At 44.6% G+C, this 26,259-nt stretch overlaps 1 protein-coding gene across 1 annotated transcript; it reads right to left on the reverse strand.

Moving 5' to 3' along the window:
• Positions 1-12,061: 12,061 nt before the first annotated feature.
• Positions 12,062-26,259, reverse strand: LOC114769195 (zona pellucida sperm-binding protein 3-like). The gene is made up of 8 exons (XM_028962003.1): positions 26,167-26,259; positions 24,250-24,378; positions 13,071-13,766; positions 12,863-12,987; positions 12,675-12,778; positions 12,431-12,608; positions 12,237-12,354; positions 12,062-12,151 (listed from the first exon to the last, which is right to left on the reverse strand). The coding sequence occupies exons 1-8, from the start codon at positions 26,257-26,259 to the stop codon at positions 12,062-12,064; spliced, it is 1,533 nt and encodes a 510-aa protein (XP_028817836.1).

The raw sequence follows: 26,259 nt of genomic DNA on the forward strand, positions 1-26,259 counted from the left end.
ACCATTTGGTCTGATCCAAAATGTTATTCCTGGTCTCATAACCAGGGTCCAGAATTCCTCAGAAGTTTTCTGGGAGGGTTCATAAATGTGTTACGAATGGAGAGTTTGTCTACTGGATCAAATTAAAACCTAATTGTGTGGCGTGAAATCCAATAATAATAGACTAAATTATAAGAGGACATGGTGATATATATCTAGCCTATTTATGAAATTCATGGTGAGAATCAAAGTACATCAAAGTATGAGTGTGCAGTTACATACAATTCATTATTTCATCATTATGCCCCATGCTCTTTAACTATTAATTCAAGAATTTGGTCATCATAAGAAGAAAAAAATTACATTTTACAAATGTATTCAATAAATAATCAAATACTCATTTGTCAAATGAAACATTACAGGCCAGCTTTGTCTGTGGATGTCTGTAATTCATAATTTTTTATTTAGGATCTCTCTCTGGCATTTCAAATTTTACTGCGAAGGCACCACAAAATGTGTTAATCCCTGACTGACAAGACCCACAGAATAAGATGGGTAGCCACGCTGATCCACCTTAATGCTGCAAGCTGCAGCTACAGAGGTTTTCGATTTTGGCCCCTTTATGGATTTCTCCATCACAGAGAGAGCTGGAGTGTCTCGAAAGAAGAAGTGAAGCATGTCAATCACCTTTTCTGTCAAGACCACTGACCTAGATTTCGTCATGCTGGGACCCCAGTAAAAAAAAAAAGAATTAAAAATCGGGGTCCTGAAGGATTTGTATGCAACCTGACACAGCTAGGTTATCTATTTAAAAAAAAGTATTTATGGGGCACAGACAGCAGAGTGAAACTATGCATGTTGGGGTGACAACAGTCGCTAAGGGTGCTTTTCACACCTCTTCAAATAGTTCTGTTTGTATTGGCACAAAATAAAAATCTGTGACTGATCATTTGCAAACAGCTTACCAGGCATCTGGGTCAATGCCACCTCACAAAAAAAATGACTGATGAAAACAGGGATAATCTGCATCATAAGGGTTTAAAGCAAACAACTCAACATAATTCGCATTAGATCCTTCAGTGCAAATGCACAGATGAGGAAAAATGTCCCATGGCCCTGAGTTGTAGCTCATCCGCATGGTCCCAAAATAAACCCTGCCCAAGTCAGACCTGAAGAACATGATGAAATCAGAATACCAGACTTTACAAGGCACATGTGATGTCAATGAAATCTTCTGGTTAATAATTAAATTATACGTTATGTATCAATAACATATATTATGATATTAATCTCATTCAATGCTGTTCTCCCCTCTTCATATTGTCGTCTTCATATTCTTTTCATAGTTCAGAATTGGCATGGACCATCAGTATTGTCAGTATTGCAAGATCTAGGCTTTTAATTAAACACAAAACCATGCTTATTAATGAGGAAGGAAAACCAAGGTGAGGCAATTTCTTTTTTTTGTCTGGCCTAAGATGCAAAATAGCAAAACTACAGTAGATGCAGCTGTATTTGTACAATTCCAAACTCCATCTATCTCTGCTCCATCTTTTGTGGGTATAAATAATAACTGAGCAAATGTGAAAAATGCCCTCTATAGGCAGTACATAATACCCTCTACCTGGCACAGAACATTAAGGCTGGTCTCCTAGATGATTTGATTACTGTCTGACGAATGAAGCTTCATGACTGGGGCTTCAGATAATCAGATGAATTTGCTCTTCTTCTGACTGTAGTGTATTAGTACTAATCTACCTCATTTGGAAATGCCAGATGCCAGAAGGTCCAGGTTGTGGCTACGTTTTACTCTCAATGCATTACTACATGTCTTAAACGAGGGTGTGCTTTTCACCCTTGCTAGATTTACCCTTGCACATTGTTGTTGTTTTTCTACTCTGGACTTGAGATACACCATCTACCGGAATCAAATTCCCTGTATGTGCTTGCACTTACTTGGCCAATAAATACGATTATGATTTATGCCATTTATCAGATGCCCTTATCCAGAGGGACTTACAATTAGTAGTTACAGGGACAGTCACCCCCTAGGGTTAAGTGTCTTGCTCACACAATGGTAGTAAGTGGGATTTGAACCTGGGTCTTCTGGTTCATAGGCGAGTGTGTTACCCACTAGGCCAGCTTGTTGTACTGAACTACAGCTCAATGCACAATGCACTAAGTACAAAGGTTGTATATGTGCGGTTTACAGATTGACAATTTATTTACACATTTAAAATGTATGTAAAATGTTCTATGAAGTGCTTAACAATATGTTACAAGATCATTTATAACAACATATTCAACATTTAGTGCTGAGATAAGAAATCAATTAATTCCACCCTAGTCCACAGCGTAGGAGTTCACCAGACCTCCATTTAGGACATTGTATATTTTACCCTTAAATTTACTGCCAGTGTTGAGAAGACAAAATTGGCATGGTGTGGTCTTTCTTTTGTCTGACAGATGCATACAGAGCATTGCAATAATCTGAACAAGATGAAACACATCTCCAGGTTATTAAAAGAGAGAAAAGGCTTAACATGAAAGTGAAGTGATTGTCGTTGTGAAACACTGCAGCACATTACACAGTGACACAACAAAATGTGTCCTCTGCTTTTAACCATCACCCTTGGTGAGCAGTGAGCAGCCATGACAGGAGCCTGGGGAGAAAATTGTTGGGACGGTACTTTGCTCAGTGGCACCTCAGTGGCACCTTGGCAGCCCAGGATTCAAACCAGCAACCACTACCTCTGTGCCTGATTATGAAAATGAGAGCATCTTGCCCTGCTTCTCCTGGCCTTACTATAGAGAAGCTTCTCAATTCTTTTCAGTTATGCCCACCCTAGTAAGAAATAAACATATGCCCCCCCACACTCTTCTACTCGCTGGACATTTGCAACGTTTCAAAATAAAAACCCTAACCTCATTAACTACAGCTTTCACAAGTGTGAGAGTGTACATGGATTTATACATTTAGTTTGACCCCAAGCTGAAAGGCACTATATTAATGTATATTAAACAATTCCCTTACTTTTCATTAGGAACTTTTATTTTGAAATGTTGTTTACAGTCAGAAGCGCAGCAAGAGTGAGCGGTATGGAGATTCAAAATTCACAAATATTTTTCTTCATTCAGCAACAATTCACAAAGATTATTAATGACTTATGACTTAATAAATGTAACAATGTTCTCAAATGCATTTTTTTTTATGTCCGTGATGTCCAAATGTCAGTGCAATTCCATTTATTTACAAACCACTGTGTAAATATATATTTGTAAATACCCTTACATTTATTTGACCCTTAAATTTTTTAACTTCCTTGACTGCTCTCCAATCACAAATGTGTTTTAATCAAAAGGTAGCCAATCAAATGTCTCCAAAGATTTCAACCAATCAAATCAACTGATTGTCGAGAGTTTGATTTAACGTTGACATGTTGTGGTCTCTTGGAAGGAATTGCACAAATCCTCCAGTGTTTAGTTGCATAAGTAACTGTGCTTCAGCAGAAATTTTGCTGATGTCAAGCGGCGTCCGACAGTCCCATGTGTAGGATGGGATGTCGCAGGGCCATGGCGTTTCTGCGCTTTTGTTGTGCATGGAGATTCAATGTCGTGACCGTAAGGTTACTTGATGCTCCCACTTTGTCCTCCCCAGACACAGGCAACACGCAAAGTACAATTTAAACAGTACACTTTATTTGTTGTTCAAATCAACCAGACAAAATGTATGTTGGGGGCATATGAGAATAACACTGCCTGGGTCTGTTACACATCACTAGTACTGCAGGGTTGATGCCACCCTCCCCGATACACACAGCAAATCGTCACAAAGTTCAGAGCACACGTACAAACCCACAATTCATCAAAATAGGAGATCACACCAAACACATGTTTACAAATCGCAAGTAAAGCACCACAAATTCACATTCTAAGTTGGGTGGATAATAAAATCAGTATAGTGACGAACCAGGCGGGTTATCTTAACCCCCATACACACAACAAAAACACATTACAGCCATTAACACCGTACTACAATCCGCTGTACTTGACATTTCTCCTCCCCCTTTTAACAGTAAGGTCATCCCGACCACTAATCCCAAAATTAATTCTGTTGGAGCGCCAAGGTCCGTTGAGAGTTAGAACCTACCTGCCTCAGTTCCCCTAAATCAATGACAGGTCTTAATGCCTGTCCTTCGTTTTAGGGGGGGCCTTACTGTGGAGGACCACACGGAAAATTAACAGGCCAAAAGCCCAAACCACCCCCAGGATCTGTTCCCTCTTGACCTCCCTTTCAACACCCAGGGCAGGGACATAGGTTGTTCCGGTGGATTGTACGGGCGGGTCCCTCTGTACCTTCGGGCGTATCACATAAACAGGCTGGCCAGGGTTAAGTTGGGAGACGACCACAAAAGGCTTCGGGACCCAGTGTAACCAGTGCAACCATACACTTGGCACAGTTTTCTCATGAGGTCGGATTCAAAAGCACCCCCCTGGTCTGTTAGGATTCGTTCTGGACACCCAAACGTTTGGATCACATGTTTCCATAGCGCTTTCACTGTAGTCGGCGCGGTCTGATCCTTTGTGGGGACGGCTACGGCATACTTGGAAAACAAGTCAGTTATCACCAATATATAAGATCGGAGTCATTCACTCTACCTAAGGAAAGAAAGTCCATGGCCAAAATTTCAAAGGGGTGATGACTCACCACAGGCTGAAGCCCTAACCTCCTGCCCTCCTCTACACAGTATGCACTGATGGCACTCTGTTGGCCACTTCCCACAATCATGAGCCAAGCCATCCCAGTACACCCGCCCTCTGAGTGCTTGCACCATTCTCTGACCCCGAGCATGGCCAAAGGCGCCATGATAGGATTCCCAGATTTCACGGGTTTTCGTGCCTGGCACCACCACTGGTGTCAACGTCTGTCCAGTCACATGGTCCTGACTCTCCCGTACCAGGATCCCATCACACACTTTCAGGCATTCCCATTCTCTAAGTAGCCTCAGGCCAACCGCTGAAAGGGACTGTGTACCACGCGATGGATGTACCCTGCCTTCGGTTTTCCACTGCCGCAACATGTTAAGATCAGGGTCGGCCCCTTGAAGGGCCACCCAATCCATCAGAGGATTGCTTTCTCCACCTCTGGGTGGCGAGACGGTACGTGCTTCCACCAGGTTATTACTGGCCCCAACAGGAACCCGGGATAGGGCGTCTGCATTTTGGTTTACAGACCCGGGCCTATAACAGAGTTCAAAGGTGTAGTTGGCCAGATGGGCCACCCAACGCTGTTCCGTCACCCCCAGGTTGGCAGTCTGAAGATGAGTTAAGGGGCGTTATCCGTATAGACCTTAAAGGATGCCCCCCAGAGGTAGTCTTTAAATTTCTCAGTGAGTGCCCACTTTAATGCTAATAACTCCAGTTTGAAAGAGCTGTAATTCTTGTCATTTCTCTCTGCTGGATGTAGACTATGGCTCGCATATGCAATGACCCTTTCCTTCCCTTCTTGTACCTGAGCGAGCACGGCCCCAAGACCATCCGTATATAACTGAAAGGGCATGTTAAAATCCGCATAGGCCAGGACCTGGGTCTGGAGGAGGGCCCTTTTGAGTCTTTCAAAAGCCTCTTGACAGGCCGAAGTCCAGGATACGGCTGCTGTCTTCTTGCCCCCTGTTCCTTGGAGCAAGCTATTCAGGGGTTGTGCAATCTCCAAAAAGCCTAAGACAAAGCGGCGGTAATAACCTACAAAGCCCAGGAAGGAACGTACTTCTCTCACCGTAATAGGAACTGGCCACTCCCATACTGCGGCAGTCAAGGATTCTTCGATATGAGGGAGCGGGTATGCATCCTTATGGGTGACTGCATTAAGCTTTTGGTAGTCCACACAATACAGCCAGGTCCCATCTTTCTTTTTCACTAGGACCACTGGTGCTGCCCTTGAACTAGAACTCTCTGTAACGATCCCACTGGCCAACATCCCTTGCAGCAGGTCACGGAGCTCAGGATACAGACTGGGGGGAACCGGCCTGTACCATTCCCGTACTGGAGGGGCATCCCCTGTTGGAATCTGGTGCATCACTGCGCTGGTCCTGCCATAGTCCTCCTCATGGGCAGCAAAAACACAAGTCCACCGCTGAAGCAGATTAGTCAGTCGCTCCTGTTGGTCTGTAGTCAATCCGTCCCCTTGAAGCGCTCCAACATGGTGATCGCAGTCCCCTTCGACACTCACCGGGCATACATCGACCTCCACTTCACAACCCCCGGACTGCCGCAGTACCAACTGTCTGGGCCCCTGGATGTCTGTTTGGTTTATATGTGTGACCTGTGCCAAGGGTTTACGAGTTGGCAATTCTACTGGTTAGGGGTGTGGGTTACAAACACGGAGGGGTATTCTGCCTGACCTCATCTGCACTAATGCCCGGCCGATCCTCCACTCTCTTGTCTCCTCTCCCAGATATTCCACCATCACACAACAATTTGCATGTCCAGTCGCTCGTGGCACACAAGCCCACACGATCATCTCGGTCTCAGGGGGCAGGAGGACTGATCCCTGGGGATGCAAACGAGCAGTTCCCTGGAATTCGGTAATGGGGCTTTTGTCTTGTACCTGCCAGCATGCATGGAAAGCCCTCTCCCATGCTTGTCCAGCCCGTTGTGAACATGTAGACTTGAAAGCTGCCAGACCAGGGCCATTCTGGAAGAGGGCATCCCAACGGTTGTTTATTCCACCACCGAGGGGCCAAGACGGAGAAGAGTATAGATGAATGTTTTCCTTTTACCTTTAGTGATGGAGAGACCCGGCGAGCAGTACTGGGGGCTCGGAGTATACGAGGTGCAGTGCGAGGTGTAATAAGGGTTGTGAGGTAGATTGGGGCTACTCCATGATTGGCTTTGTAGGCCAGCATCAGTATTTTGAATCTGATGCGTGCAGCTACAGGGAGCCAGTGGAGGGAGCATAGCAGAGGGGTGTGTGGGACCCCCTTCACGGGCACTACCACCCCCACTATCTGAAAGTCCAAGATAGCATACCCAATATAAAGTAACTTCAGCCCATTGGCAGCTCTAAGAGTCAGCCAAGATATCTCTTCAGCCCCCTGGACTGGTTCCTTGCAGACATAATGTCAAAACAATTTTTCACTGAATAGAGTCACCTGTGAGCCGGTATCTAGAATGCAAGGGATTTTCTTCCCTTGGATCTTCACCTCGGCCTCAGGGCACTGTCCAATGAATGCGGACTTAAGTGGAGTTTCTGTTTGAGTTCCACCCTCGGCCACTTGCCCAACAGTGGCCGAGGTGGTCAAAAATCCTGGGGTGGGGCTTGTCGTTGGGGGCACTCTCGCTGCATGTGGCCAGGCCGGCTGCAGCACAGGCATATCGGTTGCCCTTGTGTAACCACTGTGAAGAATGTAACTACCCTTATAGCAGATATATACAAGCTCAGGTGATTCACCCAAGGGGGGGGACCAGTGTCTAGGTTCGTGGAGGTAAATGCTGTGCTATGTGAGAGTCAGGGGAAAAAGATGCTCAGACCAGGGGAGACAGTTGAACTTACTATTATATTTAAATGGAAATACAATCTAACAGCCGCCATTCACTATAACAAAACAACAAAAAATTCTCTCTTATAAAACCATAACATAATAATTAACACGTAACACTTTCCAATAATTATAAAGTCTCCTTCTTTTTCCTTCTTCCCAAACTGAGTTGTTTTCTCCTGGTCAACAACGATGCAAAAATGCTGAGTTCAGTTCAGAATTTCTTCTTAGTCAGTGCCTTATAGTCCAGTAGGTCTTAGTCAGTAGGTCTTAGTCAGGAGGTGTAACAGGTAACAGTCAAAGTCAATGATGTCAGATCAAGTCCTACTACACTGGTGACCTGTGTGATGGAGAAGGAATGGAGAAGTTCCCTCTCAGATTGGTGAAGAACATCCGCTTTCCCGGTGGCTCGCCATCCCCCTCGTCAGAGAGAAATCCAGCTTTCAATTTCTGACCTCCAAGGAAGGCTCAATAGAAAAAAAACCTAGCCAAGACAATCCGTACACAGACATTCACAGGTTCTAGGTAATTTTTGGGGGTTAAAACCACTTTTTGTCTACAATCACCGAACTTTTGTCTCTCGCTCTCTCTCTCATTCACGTGCGCTCCTCGTGGTGCTGCGTTGTACTGACTAACTTGCTAACACAAATCAGATCGGGACTTTCCCTCTCCTGCAATGGCGATACAGTACTGAGTGGCCCTAACAATAGCAAATAAACAAAACTTGACAGGCACCCAAACAACTTTAATTATTCATAGTCTGGTTTACCACGAGTGATAAGAACAAAAAAAATACTTTTCATTAATTACACCATCCCTAAATGAAATGAGGGACTCTTTCTACTGGGTTATACCTGGTCATCCCACCTAATGTTCCTCTCTCGCTTTTGTGTCTGCCGTTCATGGGCTTCAGTCCTGCCATAGTCTTGAGTCGTACATTGGCTTGCTCCGCACAAAGATTCTGCTCTTGTACCACCGCCTTGGCCTCTTTGCTTACGTCTACAAACTTCAACGCAGGATTCCTCCGTAGCAGCTTCTGTAGCTCCGCCTGTAAGGGGCCTGGCCGCAGCCCAGTCACCAACTGAGACCTCAACATTTCATCGTCGTCATCTTCACCCCCCCTTGGTTCCTTGTTCCTCCACGTATCCAGGCACTCGCGGAGTTGCAGAATAAATGCATCAACCTCCTCCCCTGCCTGCTGCTTGCAAGTGAAGAAACGGGCCCGCCATTGTACTACAGAGATTCGGTTCCCATACACCTCATCCAGGACCTTGAAGATTTTATTTGGACTGTCCCAGTCTCCTGGTGCAAGCAGCAAAACCTCCCGCCGTGCCTCCCCCTGGAGGGCGCTCAAGACAAAATCAACCTGCTGGGCCTGAGTAAGATTTTGGGCATCCACCAATCAGTTAAACACATTTGGTTCTCCTTATCCCCAAATTTAGGCACCCAAGGCCCCCCTAAAAACCAAGGCTTCATAAGCATGTTAGGAACTGCAGCTGTAGCAGCGCCACTATTTGGAGCCCCACTTTCCATGCTGTCTGTGTCAAGAGTGGACAACCCTGCCGACCACGCCAAAATTATGTTGTGACCGTAAGGTTACTTTATGCTCCCACTTTGTCCACCCCAGACACAGGCAACACGTACATAGTACACTTTATTTGTTGTTCAAATCAACCAGACAAAATGCATGTTGGGGGCGTATGAGCTGTTACACATCACTAGTAGGGTTGCAGGGTGCAGGGTTGATGTCACCCTCCCCGATACACACAGCAAATCATAGCCGGTTATTATTAGTGTTCATTTAGTCCCGGACCCATTAATGAGCACCAGTCAGTAAAACCAAAAACACATTACAGCCATTAACGCCATACTACAATCCGCTGTACTTGACATCAACACCTCCATTTTCCAAATCTTTGTCAAATGGCAAGAGGTGTGAAATGCCTGCCACAGGTTTTTGTGACACCCCGCCCTGCCTTTGTCTGCCCCAGACGGGAGACCACGGGGGCAGGACAAGACAGAAACAACACATTCTGATTTGTCGGTGACAACTTCCTGTGGGTCAAATGTATAAAGGATTATTCACTTGTGGTCGGGGACTTTCATTTTCTTTTCTATTGGAAGCTGAGGGAAATTTTCCCATCAGTAACTGAGTATTTCCTATTTTGCCAATTTTTCTCATGGCTTCTCTCTCTTTCTCTCTTTACTCTTTCTTTTCATTTTGGTTTTCTCTGTAACCTTGATATCTTTTTACATACAATAACTGCAATAATAATTTACTGGTGTTAATAAATTAGAAACTGCTCATCCTTTTAACCTCTGCCTCTTTCTGCCAGGTAACATCAAGTTGGAGTGATTTGAATACAGTGCTTTTGTGTAGAGAGAGAGTTTTTACTCTATTCTCCTCTGTTTTACATGTCAACACAGACATCCTGTAAACAGTGAATTATTGGAGTATTTTGTAAAGGAGACAATTGAAATCTTAGTTTCCTTTTACAAAATTTAATTGCTCAAATTCAAATGTATTCAAATTCAAATTTATTCAAATTCAAATTTTATTTGTCACATACACAGTCATACACGGTATGATGTGCAGTGAAATGCTTTTTGCAACTGCTACAGACCATAGTATTGCAAATGTTGCAAGTAAACAATTAACCAATATGCAAATATTGCAAACATAACCAAATATTACACTTTTATGTCTTTAACATAAAATATGTGTAACTGGTAGAGTGAAGGTGTGCAAATGAGTAACAGACAATGTTTAAAGAAAAGAGAAAAAGAGCCATAATAATAATAAAAAAAAAAAAAAAAAAAGCAGTAAGGTGTTTGATTCAGTGTTTGATTCATCTGCCCAAGCCCTGCAAACATGACTGGTGTCCAGATTTATGGGTGCTGGTGATCCTTTGCAAAACTACTGTGACTGTGTTTGCCTGGAGCACCAGTGACACTGTTGCCCTGCCATACAGACTTTTCAGGCATAGAGCAGTTACACAATGCCACAATTTTTTTTTGACATTAGCAGACACAGGTCTGACATTTCAAGAAAGAAGAACTACAGCACAGCACACATCTAAATGTGTCCTCTGCTTTTAACCATCACGCTTTGTGAGCAGTGGGCAGCCATGACAGGCGCCCTGGGAGCAGTGTGTGGGGACGGTGCTTTGCTCTGTGGCACCCCGGTGGATCAGGATTTCTTATTATGGGGCCGCTTCCTTAGCCCAGCAGCGTCACTACTTCCTGCAGAGGCTGAGGAAAGCCCATCTCCCACCACCTTCTTTAGAGGGACTATTGATTAGATTAGAGTAGATTCAACTTTATTGTCATTACACATGTACAAGTACAGGGCAATGAAATGTAGCTCTTAAATGGATTGAGAGCATTATAACCAGTTGCACCACTGTCTGGTTTTTGAACTGAGCCGTATCAGACCACAAGACCCTACAACGGATAATGAAGCCAGCTGAGAAGATCGGAGTGTCTCTTCCCTCCATAACATTTACCACACACCCCTCACATGCTTTCTTCACCCTCCTATCATTCAGCTAAAGGTACCGAAGCCATCTAGCCCTCACTGCAACATCTTGATCCCACAGACCATCAGGCACATGAAAACCCAGGGACTTTCCACTCTGGATAGGTAGCTGTAATTTAATCTATTAAATGCACCATTCAATTTTGCACATTTATTCATGTCCCCTGTTGCACTTTAAGCAGTCCAGTTTGAGTCGCACACTTGCATTTAGTCCATAGTGGCTATTAGATCTAACTATTGTCCCCCCCCCCCCCCAATAGGAAGAGGGTCACGTGACATCAAATGTATTGGTAATTTCACAAGAAAAACAATGGTGTGCTTGTAATTTTATTCTTTCATGAGTTATTTACAGATTTGACCCCTTAGAAAATGTGTTCAATGTCACCAACCAGTCCCATTTTATCAAGATGTATCCATATAAATGGACCACCCTGTATATCCTCTGCGTTTAACAATGACCTTTAGTGAGCAGTGGGCAGCCATGACAGGCACCCGGGGAGCAGTGTGTGGGGACGGTGCTTTGCTCAGTGGCACCTTGGTGGAGTGGGATTCAAACTGGCAACCTTCTGATTACTGATCAGCTTCCTTAACCGCTAGGCCACCACTAGCATTGCGTTGGAATTAAAAGAAATTTTATAATAATAATAAAAAAGATACATATTTCAGATTTATTTAAACTATTTATACTAACAGCTTGAACCAGCATACTCCGGCAAGTCAGTAATGATCAACGGTCCCAGAGAAATTTCTTCCTCAAACTCAGACTCTGGGGGAAAAAATAAAAACTAACACACTTTAACAGAAGGAATAAAAAAATAAATAATTAAAACCCACAAAACTTAATCTACATACCAGAGACAGAGGTCAGATCTCTTGCCTTCCTGGACCCACAAGTACCATCACAGCAGCTACACAGTTGGTCCTCTCCACCCGCACCAGCCCACCTTCATAGAAAGATCAGGGCCTGAATAAAAAGTACACGCAAACGCAGCAAACTAGTCTAGACCTACTTTTGTCCAACAAAAGAACAGGCCTTGTGCTCCGCATCAGTCGGGGAAGCCGCCGCTGTTGCCTTCAGCAAACAAGTGAAGAACAGCTGGAACAAGAGAGATACGGACGGTCAGCCACCATGCAAAAGGTGGTAGAACCATGAGAGCGAAGGGCTAGCTTGAGACACGTACAGAGCCCGTGTCACCCTGCTGAAACCTGAAAGCCTCCAGCTGGAACTGGAGCTTGAAATCCTGTGTACGGGGCAGGAAGCGAGATGACGAGCCAGTGAGCTTGGAATCAACCAGACACCTATAATAAAATGAGAGCAAAATTAGACTACAGCACATCGTAAACTAAGCCATAAAGAAATGAAGCTGCTCCTCACCCATGGTTCTGAATGAAGAGATAACTGGGAGCAGCAGCTGCATCAGGGACAGCGGTGACCACACAGGTATCAACAAACACCCGGAGGGGAACATGGTTGTACTGCTTGACAGAAGCCTCAAAATTGATCAGATCTCCCATGTAATAGACGTTGGAAGGCCTCTCAAACTGCCAGTCATCTGAAGAGAAATGCAAAGTTTGGTAACAGCCTACACAGTGAAACAGGGGGTCTCAACTGTACCTACCAGTCATGAGCTTGAGAGAGAAGACCAGCAGCTCCTCTGCAATTTTAGTAGCAGCATATGGGATCCAGGCAGGCTGCAGGGCATTGCTACTCACATTGTGAAGCCTGGTCACATGGAAGAAGAAAGCGGTATCAAATAGCACCGCTAAATACAGAGAAGCATGGGAGATCAGATAAGCTAGAGCTCACCTCAAATAGTGGCATTCAATCCCAATTACAGCACCACTGGTTCTGACAATTGGAGCAGAAGTGTGAGAAATGGCTGTAGGTACGTAAGTCAGAGAAAAGGAATAAACCAGGGTATCGTTGGTCATCTGTGCGAGAGGGGAAAAATTAAAGCCTCAGTTACAGGAAAAATTCCAAACAGATTCCTGACCGAGGAGGAACCAGAACTCACCACTACTTGGCTGCCACAGGACTGCAAATAAGACTGAAAATACAGCAGCTGAGCCACAGAATCTTCTCCAGTAACCCCACAGCCTCCCAGCGAGATGTCTGATGCCTGGATGAGATCTCCAGAACCAAACAGGTCCTTCTTAACCTGCACGTGCACCATATTCTCGTCACAGGTAGCTGCAACACTGCTGACTGATACCGGCTCCCTCAGCTGAAACTGCACTGGGGGTGATGTGGGTTCTACTGGCATTTGAGGAAACTTCCAGGTCAGCTCCTTTACTGGACCAAGCAACTGCTGCTGAACACTTCCAGGATCTTGAAGTTGCCCACCAGTTCCCTGAGGCAAAGGAGCAATTGGGGGACTGGCAGGAACCTGGGGCATCCCGGGGACAAAAGGGGGACGGGTGGGCACTTGGGGCATCCCGGGGACAAAAGGGGGACGGGTGGGCACTTGGGGCATCCCGGGGACAAAAGGGGGACGGGCGGGCACCTGGGGGACAAAAGGGGGACTGGCGGGCACCTGGGGGACAAAAGGGGGACTGGCGGGCACCTGGGGGACAAAAGGGGGGTTGGCAGGCACCTGGGGCATCACAGGGACAAAAGGGGGGCTGGCGGGCACCTGGGGCATCACAGGGACAAAAGGGGGGCTGGCGGGCACCTGGGGCATCACAGGGACAAAAGGGGGGCTGGCGGGCACCTGGGGCATCACAGGGACAAAAGGGGGATGGGCAGGCACACCGGGGACAAAGGGGGGGTTGGCAGAGACCTGGGGAGCCACCGGCATCACTGGGACAAAGGGGGGATGGGCAGGCACACCAGGGATAAAGGGGGGACTGGCAGGAACCTGGGGCTGCCCCGGCATCACGGGGACAAAGGGGGGGCTGGCAGGAACCTGAGGTGGCCCCAGCATCATGGGGACAAAGGGGGGATGGGCAGGCACACCAGGGATAAAGGGGGGACTGGCAGGAACCGGAGGCAGATTCATTACAGGCTTTGGAAATGGTTGACCTTTAACATCCAGCAAAACTGCACCCATACAAACCCCTACAACACCTCCCCACAGCAACACTGCTACTGACCACCAACCCATGACGCCACATTACAATCACCACCGTGTAAGACTTCCACATTTATAGGAAACGTAATCAACATTAATGATCTTCTAGACTAGCCAAGTGTTGCACTCATTAGATAACTAGTACCAGTTATACAAAGACTAGATTGGGATCACCAAAACCGGTCCTGGAATACACTTATCCAGCACGTTTTTTCGTTTTTCCTACATTTAGCACAGCTGATTCAGGTAGAACTCGTTACCACCCGAGTTAAATCAGGTGTGGCTTCACCCTGACCATTTTCAGTAGTTTAACTTGATTAGATGAACAGTTGAGTTATTCAGAATGCCAAAAATAGGTACATGATTTTAATGTTGCTTGAAAAACATACCATCTACAATCAGCTTTCTCCCTGCCTTTCCCAAAAGACCAAAAACAGTCTGTTTCACAATAACTCACTCCACAGAGACTGCCCTTCAGAGTGTTACAGATCAAATAAATGCTGTTAGAACAGCAAAACTGTCTTCAATTAACAATTTAATTGTTCATCCATCTCACGTTGCCGATCTTGCTTGTGTCAATTCCTTCACCGCAACACTAGCTGGATTCCTCTGTTTTTATTGCTATAGGCTACCCAGGCAGACTTCATCTATACTCCTCTCTGTCTCGGCTTCTAGGTGTTGGAATGAACTTCCACTAGATTTTCAAATGCCAGCTTCCTTCTTTTTTAGGAAATTCTTTGATTAAAAAATCCTCTTACAGATATTTCAAAAACGTGTGGGCTTCTGAGTTATTAAGCTGTTGGTATCTACAGATTGGGTCTTAGTTAACCAAATGACAGATTTCAATTAAAGATATTTAAAAGCACTTTCGTAAATCGATCAAGATATGAGCGTCTGCAAAATGCTGTAAATGTGAATGTCTCCACACTTACTGTCTGATGCACCATAAAATCAGATCAATTGTCAATATAATAGATTCCTGCTGACTTTTTTTCTAATAACTAGCCAGCAACTTATTAAAATGATACATCTAAGATGTAAATGTGCATTGTTGGCGAGGTGCAGTGTTGGCACATGTGTCCCATGTGTCTTACTCTTGTGCTTTAGCATCAACGCGTCCGTGCAGATAGAGTCGTACATGCTGTAGAGTGAACTCCCCTCATGCTCAGCCACAGTGAAATGTAAGTGATGCTAAATAATAGGCAACGGTGCCAACTGAACAAAAGGCAGCAATTACACTGACCAGATACCTCTCATTTAGGCTCTCGGCTCAACAAAAAGCAAAGCGTTTTGGCCAGCAGGAAGCGCGGAATAATGTGTCATTATATCTGTCAGTTCACTTTGTCTCGCCGGCAGGAAACAAGAGCGCGGTGATTATGTGGCTTGTGTTCATTTACCCACCTTAATGAGAAGTGGCCCTGATTGACAGGCCCTGTCTCACTGCCTTGTGCCCCTCTGCAAAACCCATCTCTTCTCTGAAGTTTGGCAAGGGGAAATGTAGATGATTTAGCTTCCAGAGATGGCTTACAACCTGTCTGAGAATGCATGCGTTCTGTGAACAGGTACACTGGCCTGCATGTAATAAATAATGAGAGGCAAACTTAGCATTATGTTGTGCTAAAACAAACAGCAATAATCTGCATCCAAACAATTTACTTGCCATCACAACCATTCAATTGCATTCTTTTCCAATAACATAATGAGCCCGGTTTTCATGGAAATGTAACAAACATGTATGCGAATGTCATGTGTAACAAAAACAGATGGAAAAAAGAAGTGATTTCTTGCTAGTTACCTGTATCTTGTAGAGAAGGAACTAACTACACACCCAGGCCTATTTGTTGGTATGTGATTTTGACACCCAGAAGATAAACTTGAATTATATTTTTATAAAATAAAGATTAAAAGGGGGAGGGCATGTAGGCATGATTGACATCTCTCATACAACTTACTCTAAACTTACGCTTACATTTTCATTTAAAGCATTTGGTAGACACCCTTATACAGAATGTGCTTTCAGGTTACCATCAGTGAAGTAATCAGACTATAAGAACTATAACATTTAGTGTTGCATAAACTCCGTTGTGTCAATACATCACTTGACCAGGTGTAATGCAGCATCTATCTGGTCACTTTTTCCGTAATTTCCACACGTTTTCTAAGTAACATGCCCACAACCCAACAAAACATGCTCATGGATTGTCAGTGTTTTAATTAGAAAATTAATTTGAGATTTTCCAACTGTGCTGCAAAAATACCCACTGTGTGTCATCATCATTCATTGTATGTATGAAACTAAGATAAATGGAACCTTCTAACTTTCATTGTCATGGCTCCCATTCCACCTGTGTGCTAGTGTTGAAGTGAAGTGATTGTCATTGTGAAACACTGCAGCACAGCACACAGTGCCAACCCCCCCTTTGTACAACGAAATGTGTCCTCTGCATTTAACCCATTACCCTTAGCGAGCAGTGGGCAGCCATGACAGGTGCCCTGGGGAGCAGTGTGTGGGGACTGAGACCAAGATATTGCCGAGACCGGAGGGTATTAAGACCAAGACACTGACGGTCAATCAGTGATAGTTTCACATAGACATAGTCTGTAGGGGAATAGTGATAAGCAGCAGCTTTTTGATCCATTCTTTTAATCGTCCATGCTCACCTTCTCCAACAACTACCCCTGCTCCATCTTCCATAACCGCTGAAGATTTTGCCAACTCATCCAGATCATATCTACAGGCAATCCATCCACCTGTCCACTGCATCCAATCCCCTCCACAATACTCCATACAATCTCTCCTGACCTTATCCACTTCATTAATCACATCATAAATGTGAGAAAAAAAGATTATCTGGTCATGTTCCACCTGTCTGTAAAACAGCCAGGGTTCTTCCAATCCTAAAGAAACCCACCGCTGATCCTGCAGACATCAAAAACTACAGACAAAAAACTGGAGATCTAAAACAGTAGTGCGCACGGACGCCCACAAGGATGACCACCCGGAAGTAGACCAGGAAGAGGTTGGCTTCCTCTATAAATTCTTGCCATCAACTTGAATCCTCGCTCGCTCATCGGTGTGGTTTACCCCTTTTACCCTGTATTACCTACTGCCTGATTGTTTGTTTGACTCATCTTTTGGATTTACCCTCGACTCCGCCTTCCATTCTGCTCCTGATAATTTTGACCACCCGCATGCCCATTGCCGCAGCCTCTGCTCAACCCCTGCATGAAATTGACCTCGGCGTTGCCGACCCATCACCACTGCAGTAGTAAATAGTAAAAACTCCGAAAACTTCATACAGATATGCTTGTACACACAGGCTGGGTAGATATGCTGGTACAGGTTTTCTCTGGTTCTCCAAAGGCATTCTGTTTAGGCTAAATTGCAGCATTAGGGGTCATCCCTGAAGATTTCTGGGAAAGGCTCCGCCATCCTGACCTGAATAAGCCCTTCGAGAGAACTGATATATGTGCTGCAGTCGCTGCCACTGCCAGTATGCATTTGTAGTTTTACCCAAAAGAAACAAACGCAAATAGCCTGTCACCTCTGTACAGGCTGTGGCCAGTCCCAGCTGAGGATCCGGCAGAATCCTGTGGCCTGGGGACATAAAAACCATGCCGCAGAGTTCTATGCTTTAATTTGCATTTCTCCAGACAGGGAAAAACATCCCCACAAATGATTTTTAATTAAATCAAGAAAGCATGAAATATTTTGGGCATACTTTCATAATTGAATAATTATAAAACCTGCTCCCTAGACACGCCATTCATTTGGAGCTGGTACCATGTCAGCCTTGTCGCTGGCTACACACAGAAGATTCCTCGGAGAGTGAGGCGTTTGGAAACCAAATTAGACTTAAATTTGAGGTTGCATGGTATTATACAGGTACATGCACAGCTGAACAATAATGGCGTTGAGTTTTTATTTGTCAGGTCTGTGTATGGTAAGGAAGAAGAGAAAAAATATTACCGCCTCACTGCAGTAAGCAATTGTCAGAGAAACTCTTAAGAAACTTTGCAAGGATTCCAAGGAATTATTTTCTTGTCCTTAGTTTGCAGAAACAGAATCTGTTGCTGCTTAATGTGTACAGATCAGCCATAATATAATTACCACTGATATTGATTATTACACTGTTGGTGGGGGACATTTTTTAAACAGCCCGTGAACATTTTGTCCTTGAAATTATGGATCTTAGGTTATGGAAGCCAAAGGAAGGACTTCATTAATTTTGACAAAGACCGAATTGTGATGGCTAGATGGTTTGATAGCTAGTGTCTAGATAGTGCATGCAAACCTGCAGTTCTTGTTGGATGTTCCCAGTCTGAAATGGCCATAAGAGGTGAGATCTGGTGGGCCCATTGTCCAGTCCATCAACAGTAGCCATTCTTTGGTGATCTGTTTGGGTTGACCAGCTGCTTTCAGAATATGTCTGGGTTGTGTTGTACTCTTTTTTCACAGCTCTGCCACCAGTGTCACGGCTTTGTGGAGAATTGCACGACGCTATAATACTTTCTGGTCAGTAGTGGGTATGATTTGGGCGGTGAGAGTTTGATTAACAGTGTACCTACACAATTAAAATTTTACAACTGGACAAAGAAGGTACCAGGTACATCTGGTAAAGAGCACATTTCATAGACCTCAGAATTACAGCTGGCGTGTGTCTGAAGGCCGTTCGCCCTGTTTCCAGCTGCCCAGGCCAGGCATGACTCACTCACAGGACAAATAACAACCCACCTCCCTCGTTTTAATCAACTCGAGTGATTTAACACAATCATGTGCATTAGATGTGCAATCAGTGTGCTGCTGCAGGTGGGCACTGGTGCCACACATCTATGAGGAAACTTGAAAAATAGTGTGTTAGTGTGTGTGTACTATGAAATGCTTCTGAAACACAAAAGTTTCAAAAGATCCACTCAGTCAAAACTTCACTGATATACAATGCAAAAGTTTTATCAAAGATTTTATTAAAATGGTAATATTAACAGTTAATCTGTATTATTTATCTGTATTAAAATCCTCCCAATCTGGATGATAAACTTGACAAATACTTTATAATGCTTGAGTACTGAGCTGCCTACAGGCTTGTCACAACCTGGGCTCCAAGCTGGACCCGGCCCCTGAGAATGGCTGATTATGTACCTCCATCATAGCCATAAATCTGCAATAAGCCTGAATAAGTTCTGAATTTTAATTAGAAAATGCCATCATCTACCTGAATAAGAGGCCATCTGGAAACATTGACAGACTGAGCAAGATTGTCATAAAAACCATCATCAAATGACAGAAGAATATACTGACACACCCACATTAATACCTCTCACAAACCACAGCGATCGTGTTTAGAAATACTGATTTTATTGAATTCATTCACATTTTAACTTGAAAAAAAGTTTAAAAAAAAAAAAAAAAATGATCTCACATGATTAGCTGTCAAATTAACTACTTTAGGTACAAATTAAAATCCCTAAAATAGCAGACCCTGTAGCTAGGTGTGGTTTGGTCTGATCTAAGGCCCTTCAGGTCCCTTTGCCTGGGGCCCTAAAATGCCTTCAAACGGTAGTTTTATTCCGACAGAGACACCGAAATGACCCTACACAGCAGGGGAAACACAGAGATTAGATCAACTGGATCAACTGACTGAAGAGCCGACAGTATGAGTCAAAGAGTTACTAAGGGTAGCTACACAGTCAGTTTGTGCATGCTGTCATACGATATGTTATATAACAATGACTGAGATATTAAAAGTGTCAGTTTCATATAAGCATCATGAGGACCAGAAGTGTCAGGCTAAAGCTACCATGGGGTGACCGTACAGGCGGCCTGCCAGGCGTTGGGCTCGGCAGAGGGAGGCTGCAGGTGAGTGGGCACGGAAGGGAGAACTGGGCTCAGTGGGGAGCGTTGGGACTGAGGTCGTGGGAGGAGAGCTTTGCATTACCGGAACAGGGCAGAAAAGGGATACGGCTGGCTTGAGTACGGTCAGGGACTGAGAGGTCTGGTTGGTGAAAACTTGGGGCATCGGGATTGTTGTGGCACGATGAACAGTTTGTTGTCATTCAAGACGTCGAATTACAGGCAAAGGGTTGAGAATCAAAAAGCAGCCGATATACAAAAAGGTGAGTGTCTGTGAGAAATAATTACCAAAGAGCATTTTATTCTGAGTGTTGTCTCCATCTTCTTCTGCTTCCGGATCGCTGTCTCCTGTTTCGGTGATCGTGAGAGAAATAGATAAATACATTAATAATTAAATAATAAAATTAGTCACGAATGGTTTAAAATGGAAAATATAAGCATTATTAATTAATTCAAATATTATTTCACTATTTATTTAATTTTGGCACATTCAACACATGATGGATTACTTCTATCTGTCAGTCTGACTCGTCAGAATAAGTGGGTGGGGCTAATGCTAATCTAGTCTGTGTCCTTACCAACATGGTGCTACCATTCATGGGCTTTACCATTCAAGATAGTGGCCAGAAAGTGCTGAAATACCTTGATAAACTTTTATATATTCAAGTTCAGTACCCTCTGCCTCGATGATGTCTAATCTTACAATGTCTCTTATCAGCTCTGCTGGAAAATGAATTGTAGCGCCATGTTGGACATTACACAGCTTCAGACCAAACCGGTAATTTGTACAAGATCAGGCTAAATCAGGGTTTGTCCCGCCCACTTCGTTTGACGAGTCAGACTGTTAGAAGTAATTCAAGATGATCCGAATGTGTTAAAATCAGATAAATTGTGAAATATTTCAATTATTTAATTACGATGTATTTATCTATGTAATTTTGCCACTCATAGCACACCATACGTGGGTAGTTAGTACCTTGTCTATGTCAGAAACATTTACAGTTCAGAATATTTATTGTAAGCGTTTAAACAACAGCATAATAAATTCCACTCCTGCTTATTTATTCCCCTAAATTCCCTTAAGAAAAGCAATATAAAACCAACATAACATAACAAACTTCAGGGTGTTATATGTGTGTGAGAAGATGATTTGTGAATAAGTGTGTCTGCACGTGCAAGTCCCACCTGATGTTCTTCTCTGCGGAGCTGTGAGCATGCAACAAAAAGCCAGGCCTGCTGCTCGAATCGTTCATTTCGTTACCCCCCTTTGTTTACAGGATTACTATCGACTTTCGGGCACAATTTAATCCCAGATAGCCGCCGTGTTTACTATTCCCGTCCCGAAAGATTTGTCAGTGGAGTTCCTGTGGCTTGAAAAGAAAATGCGACATCAGAGTCTCTCCTGCAATCTTGCCGGTAGTACAGGGAGCTCCACCCATTATTGATCTGGTGTAGTTTTGCCAACCTAAATCTACATGGATTATGCGGCTTCCCTGAAAGGAAATCCATTCCGCACGAGAACTAATGTTGTTTTATTTTTTGTAAAGTTTTCAATTTGGCCTGAAGTCTATTGTGGTGCTACCGAGCCGAGCCCTTCCAAAGTCCATTTAATAAGTTTAATAATCTCAATTTCTAAAGTGAAAAGTGATCAGTTGTCACATATGACACATGTGAAGACATGTGTCCTCTGCTTTTAACCATCACCCTTGTGTGGGGGGTGTGTGGGGACAGTCAGTGGTACTTTGGCGGTTCGGGATTCGAACCGGCATCCTTCTGATTACGGGTCTGTTTGTAACTCCGCCGGTGTCTAGGTCATGATGGATGTGGAATCATTGGGATTTTTAGCATTTAATTGAGCATTTTAACAGCGCTACACGCTAAGCATGGGGTAATGCCCCCACAGGATTAATATAAATAGATAAAAAAAGTGAGTTCTCTGCATCTTGAAGAAGAGAAACTGACTTTAGTGATGTTTTTAACTGGAAGGTTAGAACTGGAGGAGCATGGATGATTTAAATCCTTCACATTCATAAACATCATTAAAGACTTTCTTGTTTTATCTGTTTATTTGTGGTAATACTGAGGATGCTTTTGACCATTCACTAGCAAGTAAGTGCATGAATACTGCATAGTTCAGTTTGTGGAGATTTATTTACTTTACTTCATATAGTTGCAATAAGATTATATGTTGCAAATAATGTAAATAATGTGTTGGGGTACATTTTAGTTGTACAATAATTATTGGACCTGTATTCTTATATCGATGAGCAGGCAACAAAGGCGCAAAAGTCGAAATAGGTGGCGTGGTACCTGGCAAACAATGACTTTACCGACTTTGCATCATCATGTCTCTCCTCTTTCTTCCTCCAATGCCTATGCGGACCCTCTCTCAGGTATCTTACGCTCGTTGACACAACTGACACTTATCATGACGGACGGAACACAGGGGTCAGGAAAGGTGGAGTCGGGACGCACTGTCTCTGGCTCTGTCAGCTCCGCTGAGCTCGGGCTTCTCTTGTGGTGGGGTGAGCTTCGTGCCTCCGCTCCCTCTTGTTGCTGTCAGCCTCCGGTCCTCCTGCGGCTTCTCCTGGCGAGACCTGGGCACCTCGGAGCATGGCGAGGTCACCATGGGGTTCGCACCGGGTGAGGGAGGCACAAGCGCATGTACACTGTTTCCAAAATTGGGAACCAGAGCAGTGGAAACGGGGTACTTGTAGCCTGCAGGTTCCCTTTTGAAGGGTCCTGTTCCCAGGAGCACCGGGGCATCACACGTCCTTCACTGAATTTTTGACTACAGGATTTGCCAGGATTTTAAGATGTGAGGCTATTATTGTTACACACCTACAAACCAGTCACGTCTCAAAACTTGTTCCCAACTTATCTGTTGATTATATTCTTTTTATTTCATTAACATTTCATTTAAAAAATCCAAGCTGTTCCGTGCTGTATAAAAGCCACCAAAGGCTGAGTGTCTGTAATCTACACAGAGTGTCTGTGGCTGGAAAACAGATTTATTCAGGTTTTTCCACTGAATAATAAGTGTCTTTAATATTTGTTGGACAAACAGCATCACAGACGTCCTTTGAAGTCTAATCCATTTTACAGGCTCACTTCAGAAAGAAAACATTGCGGCTCTTCTCCGCTAATCTTATTTCCCTTTGTTTCTCTAAAGAATCCAGAATCCTTTGCTCTGTTTGTTCCATTCACCCATGCATGAGCGCAGAAACAATCTCCAGGAAACGTTTCGAGTAGGCAACACAGTCATACTCTACAGCTCAACTCAACTGCAATGCTGTTCAGGCCATTCAGACCTTCTGCTGGTGTCTGTCTGTCTGAGCAGATTCCAGTGCATGTTGAAGAGATTTTCACACTGAACTGGAAAACGATGTCCTTGTGCCCAGATGCATTATGTTTGAATGTACGAATGCTCACTTAGTTGAATGGATTCTAATCACTCAAAATCAACATTAAAGGTTTGATAGAAAGGTTTAGGCAAGATGTCTTTTACTGGCTCTCTTTACTCTTCCAACGTAAGAAAATTGGTTCCATTTTTGTTTTTCTGAGACCCGATGACATTATTGGACTTGTTGTTCTTCTGACTGGTGAAGAAGTTTGCTACTGTTGTATATTTCTACTATACATTGCGGTGGATGGCTCATCCTTGACTGCAATGGCTCTGCTCAGGACTGATGAAGTCGCGGGCTTGTTTGGTGGACGGCACAAGGCATAATCCGAAAAACAGAGCTGGTACCAGAATCTACTGTCTGCATTAATTAATTCTCATGCTGTGGAGAAAATGGGACGCGGCGCCCCCACAATAGAAATGTTTTCCCACGGGTTCCCTTCCAATGGAAAAGGTTGCTGTTATGAAGTGCTCCACATGGCTCCCCTACATAATTAATGGTCTCAGTGGGTGTCCTTCAGAGTTCCATACATGGCATGTTGTGCCATTTAGAATATTATTACAGTTGCCAAAACTCCACCTCTCCAGTGGGGCGTGTGTCCCTGAAAACACGGGGAAGTGTCTTACTGTGCACCCCTCCGGAGGTGAAAATCCCATGATGCACTAGGTGCCCTTCAAACGGCTGACCAGCAGCACATGGCAGATGGAGGACAGAGAAAAAAAGCAAAGCCGCAGACCCTCAAAGGGGTTCACCTGAAACCCGGGGCGAAGCTTTCTGGAGCACCTACATCGCGTCCCGGCTTCCTGTTTCTAGTGTTTGGCAATGAGATGACAATAAAAGACACTCCCACGCTCAACCACTCACTCACCTGTATGGAGCTTATGGGAGCGTCTGTCTGCCAAATCCCGCGGCCACGATCACACGTCTCCCCCTCACGGACGCGAGCAATTAGCGCCGAGCCGTCTTCCTCGCTCCGGCCCGGATAAGATCGGTTCTCCTGGCGGACAGACACAAATCAGCGTTTACACGCCCCCAGCGAGGGAGCGGGACAGAGGCAGAGTGACGGCCACCTGACAGCCGCCGCGATAAAAGACCCTCGAGCCAGGGCCACGGGCTTCTGAGGAGACGAGGCGCCTGTGCCGCGCCCGCTCTTCAAAGGTCACCCTTTAGCCAGCAGTTAATGAGGGGACAGGCTGGGGAGATTAAAGCCCATCGCAGCCGGTGGATTCAATTAGGGCCAGGGAGGAACAGAGAGGATGTGCTGATTAATGAAGCCTTCATTAGTCACTGTCCACGTTCGCCGGCGCGCTCGCTTTTCAAGGCCCTTTGTCCTCGTTTTTTTTTTCAACTTTCTCCTTCACGTACGCGGCTTCACTTGGAAACCAAAAAAAAAAAGAGGAAGAAGAAGAAGACAGAAAGGAGAACGTAGAGGAGAAAAGCCCCGCAGTGGGACTGGAAGAAAAATGAGTTCTGAACAGTGGGAGCTCCCTTGTGAAAAACGGTTAAAAATATTAATTAGTTACCTGCACTGTCACTGTTTAAAGGCATGAACGGGTATAAAAGACCAAACAGAAAGAGAATAGCGCAATTAAAAAAAATGAGACAGTCGTTTCTGGGCCGGAGCTCGTGTGTTCCGCAACTGCCAATTACGTTCTATCATCTGAAGAGGACAGGCTTGTGGCGTCCGTGCATCCCTAATTATTCCTGAGTTAAAGCGCGTCGTGTAAGACAGGACGGCAGATTGCCTCTAGCAGAGCGGCGATAGGCCGCGTAATTAAGCCGCTCGCTGCGTTTTGTCTGCCTGTCCAGGACAAGCAGCACCGGCAGCGAGCGGCCAGAAGTCTCCACGCCGTCTGCCCAGGGGCGTAAAACAAGAACGACCGAACGCACAGACACACGTGGCGAGCAGCGGGACCTGACAGATGAAATGTGGCGCGGACAGAGCTGCAAAGGGAGCGGTGTTGATCTGATTCAGGTACCTGGAGAGGTGTGCGTGTGTGTGTCCGAACTGCAGCACAGCACACGGTGACACAACAAAATGTGTCCTCTGCATTTAACTCTGCATCACCCTATGACAGGCGTGTGTGGGGAGCAGTGTGTGGGGACGGTACCTTGATCAAGGGGACCTCAGTGGCACCTGGCGGTTAGGGATTCAAACCCACAACCCTTCGATTACAAGTCCGCTTCCTTACCCGCTAGGCCACCACTGTCACATGAAAATGACAAGGATTTCTGATATAAATAAATGGACTTGTGCATTAAAAACATCAAATTGATGAAGCAGATAATCTATCCAGACATTAATGTACTGAAAGACTATGGTCTCTGGAAACCAATGGAATGTTCATTATTGCAAGACTCAAGGATGATTAGAAAACCCAATGAAAACCCTTAGTACTGAGCACCACAAAAACGTACCTTGCGATTTCTATGGCAGTCATGCCATGCCATGCCACGCCCATTATTAGCTGACTTTCACCACCAATACACCTTCTTCAACATGACCACCAAACCATCACTGCTCAATCTGCCAGCTTCATCCTGTTTTGACAGTTGAACTCTTCATAATTAAAATTGGATTATTATCTATTATTCCTCAGCTGTTAATTGTTATTGCAACATTACTGTATTTCTTCGCTTTTGTAACCAGTTTCAATTTGTAATTTTGAAATTCCGATTTAGATGTGATCACTAGTGCATTGAAGAATATAAAGAAGGGTTCTTTTTTTAGTGTGTGTGTGTGAGCATCAGGCTGCTGCTTGGCCACCCCCGCCATGCTCCTGACCATGCCGAGAGCGCTCTCAGAGCACCGTGACTGCCTCACATCTCTGTCTGAATGTGGCCGTGGTGGCGTGATGTAGCTCAGCATGGCCACCAT

Source organism: Denticeps clupeoides, chromosome 2 (assembly GCF_900700375.1).
Source record: "Denticeps clupeoides chromosome 2, fDenClu1.1, whole genome shotgun sequence".
Classification (NCBI taxonomy): Eukaryota; Metazoa; Chordata; class Actinopteri; order Clupeiformes; family Denticipitidae; genus Denticeps; species Denticeps clupeoides.